This window comes from Oryzias melastigma, linkage group LG12 (assembly GCF_002922805.2).
Source record: "Oryzias melastigma strain HK-1 linkage group LG12, ASM292280v2, whole genome shotgun sequence".
Taxonomy (NCBI): domain Eukaryota; kingdom Metazoa; phylum Chordata; class Actinopteri; order Beloniformes; family Adrianichthyidae; genus Oryzias; species Oryzias melastigma.
The window spans coordinates 746,802-756,899 of record NC_050523.1 but is presented as its reverse complement, the minus strand read 5'-3'; the positions used below and the strand labels follow the sequence as shown (position 1 = coordinate 756,899).

Sequence of the window (10,098 nt, the reverse complement as noted above, 5' to 3'; positions counted from 1 at the left end):
AAGAAGAAGAAGAAGAAGAAGAATAATAAAATATAATAAAGAATTACAACAACATACTCTGATTGCTTTCAGCAATCAGACAAATATGATGTCATTCTTTACTCTCCTTTGGGCAAAACTAGAATTAACTTCTTGTTTTGTTCTGCCATAATAATAAAACACAAATAATGAAGTAACGAAACACATCTGAGATTCTGGGCTCAGGTATCAGAAGAATCACCGTTCAGATGCTCTATGAAACAGTAAACGTCGTATTCCTCGGTGGCGTCGCGGACGCCGTACGTCCTCACGCCTTGGTGGCTCATCAGGTCGCCCTCACAGCCCTGGCGCGGCCGCGTGATTGGATACCTGAGAGCGAGAAAGCGTCTTGATGAGACTCTGTCAGGTGAGCGCAGACTCAGGATGCAGAACGGCGTCCGGACGTACCGGACCGACTGGTCGGCGAGCCAGCCGGCGTCGCACTGGTCCAGGCCGTCCTGGAAGGCGGCCAACAGCTGTGTGGGTGTGGCCACGGAGGCGTGGACGGCGCGGCACGCCTCCGTGGCCTGGTGGAAGTCAAGAGAGTAACGGCCGCTGTTGGATCTGTAGTGGAAAACCACGCCTGAGGAGAAAGCAGGAGGTCAGCCGCAGGCGACGGAAAACCAGAGATGATCGGAATTCTGGACGTTTTCAGACAAATGCAAAAAAAAAAAACTAGGAATGTGAGGATGTGGAACAACAGGTGAAACCAAAAGAGAAAATCAGACGTTTCTGTTGAGGAAACTTTTAAATCTAATGTTAGAAAACTAACAAACACAACTTGGATCCACTTGATCCAAACATCTTCGGTCCAGTTTCAGATTCTTTTATCCAAACTTCCTGCTGGACCTGAATGCACCGTTTGACACAAACTACTCTTCCTCAGCTTCTCCTCCAAACTGGCCTCTCCAACACGACCTGACCTGGTTTCATCTCTGATCGTACTCAAGAGTACCGTAGTGTTCCTCAGGGCTCTGTCCGGGGTCCCTCACTCTTCATCTTGATCTACTGACACTTGACAACATCTGAATCCGCTTCTACAGGGGGGTGGGCAAACTGCAGTCCGGTGGCCCATCAAGTCAATTAATCTGGGCCGCAAACCTGGAATAAATTATATTGATAACCCTTTTTAAGGGTTTATTTTCTGTTGTGTCCCCATAGAGCAGGAGTGTCAAACTGGGTCACACAAGGGCCCAAATCCAAAACACACCTTAGGTCGCAGGCCCAACAGGATAAAGTACATTTTTAAATCTTTAAAACCGTAATTTTTTAACATAATTATGAGCTAGATATATATCATTACCTGCTATAATGCTAGTGTGAATGCTGGAAGCTGAATTTGGCTGCTGAAGATGATGAAATTGATAGCTGAAATCACTGAAGCTGATAGATTAAAACACTGAAGCTGATAGGCAGCCAAAATATTAGCTAAATGCCAAATTAGTCTAAAAAAACTTAAGTTAGTCAAAACAGCTAGCATGTAACTGAAATATTTGCTAAACTCTAAAATAGTCCAAAAAGCTATCAGAATGCCAGTTTTTATAACTTTAAAACCGTAACTTTTTAACATGATTATGAATAATATAAAGGCCACACACCGATCACTCCAACACCACATGAATGCAGCATTTCTCTAAATTTATGTTTTTTTTCCTGAAGGACATCAACTTGTCTGTGCAACAGGCACTAAAATGAGATTAAAACCCATAATTTTGACTCCAATATTCTCTTTTAAAATATATACATATATTGTAAATCAAAACTAAAGCACGTTTTCGTCACATTCCATGTTATTTCTTTCTCTTGAGATTTGGAATGACTAAAACACGGCACGGATTCACTCCGGATCCAGCCTGCAGTCACGAAGTATCGATGGGTTGTGACGTAACGTACAACAACTAACGTTCCAAGGTTCTCCGTCACATTTCTCGCTCTCAGCACAACCCAACCGTTCTTGATGATGAGATCCAGACAAGAGTGATCACAGCACCCATCCGGATCAGAACCACAGCGCTGTAACCCAAACCCACCAGAGACGTTCAGGCTGACGGTGTCCTGGATGCTGTCCATCCCCTCCACCACTTCACAGCGGTACAGCCCGGCGTCGCTGGCCCTGAGCTCGTCCATCACCAGCGAGGCGTCCCCGTCCCACCGCGGGTGGATCGGAACCGACACCCTGCCATGGTACATCTCCCCCACCTTCACCTCCCCGTTCTGAGCCACCAGCACCAACATCTCCTCCTGCTCCTCCAGCTTCACCCACTTGACCCGAACGTCCTCAGCAGAGAGCGGCAGAGACGTGGAGGCGGCGAGAGGCGTCCTGAAGAAGTGACACGGTAACACCACCTTCCCTGCAAGAGCGCCGGACGACCTCCAGCGGATCCTCGGTGGAGACGCTGCAGCGAAAGAAGAACAGAATGTTGTTTTGGAAAACAGACTTTAGGTTGAAACAGCAAATAATGTGAATGTAGTTTTTTGATTCTGTCCTGCAGTAGACTGGGTCTGATGGACCCGGTCCTTCACGATTCGTCTCTCTTTTTCAAATGTTCTATTTGATTTTTGAACCCTTTGACCCCGCAGCTCCAATGTTGATTGATTTACTTTTAACACGATAATTCCAGCAGATTCCAGCGGTCTTTACCTCTGAAGCAGTACGCTCCGTAGCGCTCTTCCGGGTCGGGGTAGTGAAGGCTCCGGACCCCCAGCTGGCCCCCGCCACACTGAGGCAGGGGGACGTTGATGGGATAGCGGACGCTCCCGTCGGACAGCCAGCCGTAGTCGCAGCGGTTAAGCCCCGCCCTCCAGGCGGCGAACAGCTGACCAGTGGACGCCAGCACGGCGTCGTGCTTCTCACACTCCTCTCTGGCCTGCTGGAAGGTGAGCTTCTCACTGAGGGAGGGGGGGTAGAAGACTTCACCTGCAGGTGAAACCACAGGAACATGTGGGAATATTCCAGATGATTTCAACATTTTCAGAAAAATGAAAAAGAATTCTGACAAATGAAAACCGACTGAACATCATGACAAATATGAGGAAGTCTTCAATCAAAGAGGATTATGATGCAGAGTTTTTACAAAACTGAAAAAAGGGAATTTCTGTAAAAAAATAAAAAGGAGAAAAGGAAGAAAAATTAGGAAAACTCAGAGGAAAAAAAGACAAAAGCAAAAATGATTTTAAATATTCTCTGAGGTATAACCGAACCAAATGATAAAAATCTGACTTCAAATAACGTTTGTGTTCAAATGTTTTTCTTTTAATCAAATTAAATTTGATGTTAAATGTATATCACTGGATTCCTCAACTTGTAAACTTTTCAAAACTGAAAGAATTATTTTGATCTGACTTGTAGTTTAGACACAGTGTCAATTTGTTTGAACCTGCAGTTATTGTCGACACGCAGCTGCGCAGACCTGGACTCTGAAGCCGTTACCATGGCGACGGCACTCACACTCAGACGTACGTAACCGGCTCTGGGGACGTTTGCGGCTTCAAACACATGAATGTTTTTATCTAAATCCAAGACAGATCCGTGGATGTTTGGAGTAAATTAAGTTGTTATGAATATATTTCAAGTAGATTTGCAGCAGGCTTGTATATTAGCATCATGCTAACTTTATGAGCAATGTTTTCATCCTTGATAGTCATTTTCAAATAATTTAGCATTAAGCTGTTATATTAGTGTTATAACAGCTCATTTGGCATCTACTGAGGTTTTTAGGCTAATTTATAGTTTAGCTAATATTTTAGCAACGAGCTTTTTTAATAATTTGGTATATATTGAGGTTTTTTTTAGATTATTTTAGCAAAAAATTAAATGCATTGGCGGATTTTTTTTTTTAACAAATTTCCTTGAAATGCCTTTAACTTTTGAAAATTTTCAAGAAATTCTTCAAATTTTTAAATTCTGTATCCACGTTTGGTATCAAAACGTTCAGTGAGATCTGGACATTCGTGCCTGTGCTTTTGGTATTCTTACGTTTTACACATTTTAAAATGTTACTGAATTATTTTCAGGTTTTTAAGAAATTCTTAAAATTAATTTAACAATTTCTGCCACTTTAAATCCATTAGCAACTTTAGCAGTATGAAAAAGCTTTAGTTTTATAGCTTTAGCATAAATTCACACTAGCATTATCGCGGGTAATGCGATAATATCTTCTTGTTTTGTTCAGTCAGATTTAATGTTAAAAACTCAGTTGTCATATTTTTCTGTCATAATAATAGAACATAAATAATGAAGCAACTAAATAGATTCAAACAAATATGATGTCACTCTTCAGTTTCCTTTAGGCTAATGACCTAATGATCTCGTTTGCTTTCTTTTGTTCCGTCAGTGTTAACGATCAAGAGAACATTTGGGTCAAATGTATAAAAACAGATATAATCAGTTAATAACAGTTTGAATGAGAGAGTCTCAGAATAATCACCGTTCAGTTGGTCTATGAAACAGTAAACGTCGTTCAGCTGTGAAGGGTCACGGATGTCGTACGACCTCACGCCTTTGCGGTCCCCCAGGTCGCCCTCACAGCCCTCTCGAGGCCGCGAGATCGGATACCTGGGAATGAGAACGCGTCTTTATCAGACTCTGGTTCAGGTGAGGACGGATTCAGGATGTGGAGCGGCGTCCGGACGTACCGGACCGACCGGTCGGCGAGCCAGCCCAGGCTACACTGGTCCATGCCGTCGTAGAAGGCGGCGTACAGCTGTTCCGGGGTGGCGATGGAGGCGTGGACGGCTTGGCACGCCTCTATTGCCTGGTAAAATGTCATTGGACCATCTTTTTTGTTGTAGTAGAAAACCACACCTGAGGAGAAAGCAGGAGGTCAGCTGCAGCCGACGGAAAACCGATCGGACAGAGATGAACGGAATTCTAGAAGTTTTCAGCAAATCCTGGAAAAACTCTAGAAATGTGAGAATGTGGAACAACAGGCGGAACCAAAGAAGAAAATCAGACGTTTATGTTGAGGACAAACACACTCTGACTCAGGTTCCCTTGATCCAGATTTCTAATCTTCTGTTCCAGAATTCCAGAAAAGCAGTTCCGGTCCATGAACCATTCTGTGGATCAGTTTCAGTCTGCTGTGTTCTCTCCACTGAGACTCGTAGAGTAAAAATCACTAACGACTCACTGATGGCAGAAGATCCTTTAGTCCAAACTTCCTGCTGGACCTGAACGCACCGTTTCTCCTCAGAACTGGCCTCTCCAACACGACCCTCACCTGGTTTACGTTGATATCTCTGATCGTACTCAAGAACTTTGATTCTCAGTCAGCTACAGCAGCGTGTGGTGTTCCTCAGGGCTGTGTCCGGGGTCCCTCACTCTTTATACTAGATCTACTTACACTTGGGAAGAAACAACATCTGAATCCACTTCTACGCCGATGACACTCAGCTGGACATTGATCCTTCATCCAGTCTGGACAGTTTATCTGAGATCAATGGAGTTTTTTTCACAACCTCCTTCAACTTTATAGAAACAAAACATCATTTTGCTTGTTGCTCCAAATCAACTTTTAAGCTGATGAAGTTTCTATTTAATCCAAGTGCAACACAATCTCATCTCAACTTGTCATGTATTCACATTTGGGGAAGGATCCTCTGCGTCACTTTCTGACGTTTTGGGTGTTCCCAGCTCACCATTTTTAGACGTGCTGGCTGTTCATAAAATAACAGGGTGTGCAACCCTCGGGATGCGTCCAGCGCCGGTACTCAAACCTGGTACCCAAACCTTGACCCAGCACCATACGTGGTACCAGATGTGGTACCTGACCCGAACTGGCACCAGAAGTGGTATTGGGCACGAACCAAGCCCGCACTCAAACTGGTACTGGGTTATGGTACCGGTAACTTTAGACGTGGGGCTCCTTTAACACCCCCCCCCCACCCCCCACGGTCGGGTACAGTCAGGAATGGAGTTGTTTTACTTCCGGGTAGGAAAAAACTCAGGAAAATAACTAATATTACGTGTAAAAACACATCATCAACTGTTATTTAAATTGATTTATTTAAATTCCGTTTTTAAACTTTGTGATCTTTACTCAACCAATAAGGCGCCTTCAAGTGTCATAATCTATTTCTATTATTTTTAATAAGAGATCAACACATAAAGAAATAAAAAGTGTTCTCTGTTACTGGAACAGAGTCTGGACCTCTAAACGTGGGCTCAGATTCTACAGTCATGACGTCAAAATGAAGCTTTTCATCGACCCGTTGACCCGCTGATGACGCCTCCTGTCACCGACTCTCATCAGCAGCGATCCTTAATGACAGAAGATTACAGGATTCACCGCTGAAGGAGGACGGATCCACACCGCTCCATCCCATCAGGGAAAACCCTGGCGGAGCGGCAGGAGGATGTGGGCGCCGTCACAGAGAGACTCTTTGTGTGGACGAGTCAAACAAAGACTCATGTTCAGCGATGATGTGGAATCTGTGTTAATGATCTGCAGCTATAAACGTGTTTTTCCACTTATTTAGGAACCAAACTGTCACTAGATCAGAATTTCTGGATTAACATCAGATCCTGTGAGAGGGAGCAGAGGGTCACTGTCTCGGGGCGTGGAGTGTCCATCCTGGGACTCTCAGTGGAATCAAACAGTTTCTTTATGTGAGAGCTGCTCAGGTGGAACCATCGACTGTATATAGAGAACCGGACAGAGTGAGTGAGATGTCATCCACAGACTTACTCCCAGTTCCAAACAAATGAAGTCAGTTCAGTCTCTATTTTCCGTCATACATTCATCGCCATATTGGAAACAGACGTCCTCAGCTAGCCTTGATTGGTCCGAGTCGGTCTACGTTTCTATGGAAACCACTCTCTCCAGTCAGTCCTCAGCATGTTAGAAGGCCACACCCCATCCAGTGAATCAGGAGAATCTGTCAAACGCTTTGAACGTTCAACACCAGGCTGCATCCAAAACTACGTTCATAAACCTGCCGCCATTGACTGTACATGAGAACTGGACTGACTGAGTGTGACGTCATCCATAGGAAATGTTGTATTCTGGCTCCAACCAAATGAAGTCAATTCAGTTGACATGTTTTCACGGTACAGACGCCACCATGTTGGAGCCAGACGTCGTCAGTAAGCAGTGATTGGTCCCAGAGATTCTATGGCAACAACTCTGACCAATCAGGAGTGAGCTTGATGGAAGGCCACACCTCTACTTGAAACAGGGATAGATTAATACTGTCAAATGTTTTAAAAGTTGGATGCGGGGGCCAGCTGACCAATTAAATGCCTCAGTAAAAGTAGGTGGAGCCCGCTGGCCCCACCTACTTTTACTGAGGCGTCTGATTGGTCGGTTTATAACTTGAATAACGTGCTACAGCAAAAATACCATAACTTATTGAGAATACGTTAAAGATATGAGAGCCAGAATGTTTACTCTGACCAATAACAGTTGTTTATTTCTACAAAGATGGGATTTTGGTTACTTGTAGCCACTTCCTGTCTAGAACGCCAAGGGTCACTCTGTCCAGTTCTCTATAAACAGTCAATGGGTGGAACTGAGGCTTTGAGGCTTCTGGAGGATCAGGATGTTGTGAAGCTCCAAGCTTTTAAAAAGAAAAGAACCCCAAACCTCCATGAGGAGTCTAAAAGCAGCTTCCCTCTGACAGAGGGAGTTTGGCCACTAGGTGGCGATCGCGCTAAAGCATTACTCCTTCTTCCAGAAGAAGAAGAGAGAATGAGCAAAAACTGTTTCAGACCACGAATGATTACTATACAAATATTTCCTTAAAATTCAGTCAGAATGTTTGTTTAGGTCAACAGAGCGTTAGCATTAGCCGACCTATGGGAAATCCCATTATACGTTAGCATCAAGCTAGCAGACTTTAGCATTACCCGTTAGCTCCATCTCTACTTTTATGGATCGATTGTTGATCTATGAACTTTAGATCGATTCAGCCCTAGTTTCACAGGAACAGAACTAACGGACCCTCTCAGCACAGCAGAACCGTTCTTGATGATGAGATCCAAACGAGAGTGATCACAGCACCCATCCGGATCAGAACCACAGCGCTGTAACCCAAACCCACCAGAGACGTTCAGGCTGACGGTGTCCTGGATGCTGTCCATCCCCTCCACCACTTCACAGCGGTACAGCCCGGCGTCGCTGGCCCTGAGCTCGTCCATCACCAGCGAGGCGTCCCCGTCCCACCGGTGGATCGGAACCGACACCCTGCCACGGTACTTCTTCCCCACCATCACCTCCCCGTCCTGAGCCACCAGCACCAACTTCTCCTCCTGCTCCTCCAGCTTCACCCACTTGACCCGAACGTCCTCAGCAGAGAGCGGCAGAGACGTGGAGGCAGCGAGAGGCGTCCTGAAGAAGTGACACGGTAACACCACCTTCCCTGCAAGAGCGCCGGACGACCTCCAGCGGATCCTCGGTGGAGACGCTGCAGCGAAAGAAGAACAGAATGTTGTTTTGGAAAACAGGCAGTGATTCTGTCTGGGCCTGAAGGAACCGGCGGGTTCACATTTCTGCTTTCTTACAGCGTCTTCGAGTTTCATCCTCACCAAAAACTCAAAAACACGCAGAAAATGTATTTATGGGGCTCAAAAAACATTACAAACATCCACTAACACCACGACATGTGTCAGGGATATCTAGAGGAAGCTTTAAAATGATTATGGGATGGCCCAGAACACACAGCTCGGCGGCCATTTTGCAACAAAGTGTAAAATTTGGTGATTTGCTCATTGTCACACATTATGGAAATAACATGTGCGAGTGATCCTCATGATTTCCAGTTTAAATCTGCAACCACAACCAAAGTTTCATTGGCCTTTGACCTCAGAAAAGGCCGCCATCTTGAATTTTTCCAGAAGAAAGAAATCTATTTTTAGTACTTTCTGCAAATGAAAACTCCAGTGACCTGTGATCATTAGTCCTCCAGGTGAGTTCAATTAAAGGAGAAACTACTACAGGATGTTCCACATAAAGCAGACCAACACTTTCAACCATATAAGACAGAAAAACGATCCCTGCTGGTGAGAAGAATGAAATAGTTGAATATCTTTGGACACACTTTGGATATTTCAAGAAGACATAATCATCGTTCTTTGAAGAGATTTGAGATTCAGATAGAGACAGAATGAGGAAAGTCTGCAGACAAATCCATCAGATTTAGAGAGCAGCCGCTAAGCAGCAACGTTCACGTTTCGGATCCTCCGGAGGCTGCAGCTAAACGTTCTACTGGTACGGCATCAAATGGTAAATGGCGTATACTTGTATAGCGCTTTCTACCCTCCTTCGAGGGCCCAAAGCGCTTCACAGTCACAGACCCATTCACCCATTCACACACTGGTGGTGGCTCCGCTGCCGAACACTGGCGCCAACCTCCCACCAGAGGCAACGTGGGGTTCAGTGTCTTGCCCAAGGACACTTCGACACACATGGGTGGGCAAGGTGGAGTCGAACCCACTCACTTCTGATCAGGAGTCGACCGGCCTACCACTGCACCACGGCCGCCCTTTCTTCTCAAGAAAGAGCCAAAGCGATGGAAGCGCACTAAACCACCTGGAATAAGAACCATGCAGTTCCAACAGTGCTCATTGGGGGCGCTATTGTCCAAAACAAGTCCTGACCAGGACAGAATAAAGCAGGAAGAAGAACAGAGGCACTTCCTGTTCATCCTTCTGCAGCTGCTGAGCGGACTAAAGTCAGGATCTGTTCCCCAAAATGAAAGAAATCCATTTGAAGAATTTTTACTTAGAAGATTTAATATCTAAGATAATTTAGGAGTTAAGAAGAAACTGAAGTCAGCAGGACCTGATAATGACTGTAAGTTGGATCTGATGTTCTGGACTGATTTATATTGATGGCTTTATAAAAACGTTTACATTAACGTTTACTATCAAAAAAGGGAAAACTGTCGCGTTCATTTTGAACAATTTTGTTATTTTAAGTACAAGTTTTACTCATATCATGTCATTCATGCCGTTTTGTGAAAGAAAAGGAACATTTTTAGCATTTCAAAAGCGATCTCAGGATTTTTATAAATCCCTACAAAAAATACTTAATAAGAAAACAATAAAACTCTTCAACTGATGATCTGGGGCCCGTTTCAAGA

General features: G+C 44.6%; 1 protein-coding gene across 1 annotated transcript in view; it reads right to left on the bottom strand.

The window, feature by feature from the left end:
- vcanb (versican b) overlaps positions 1-10,098 on the bottom strand; it is a gene marked incomplete at its 3' end in the record, with an annotated part of 26,751 nt that overhangs the window by 14,889 nt on the left and 1,764 nt on the right. Inside the window, 7 exon segments of the mRNA XM_036214614.1 lie at positions 215-348; positions 427-601; positions 2,049-2,414; positions 2,660-2,935; positions 4,446-4,573; positions 4,654-4,822; positions 8,059-8,421. Coding sequence (XP_036070507.1) covers positions 215-348; positions 427-601; positions 2,049-2,414; positions 2,660-2,935; positions 4,446-4,573; positions 4,654-4,822; positions 8,059-8,421 — 1,611 coding nt within the window.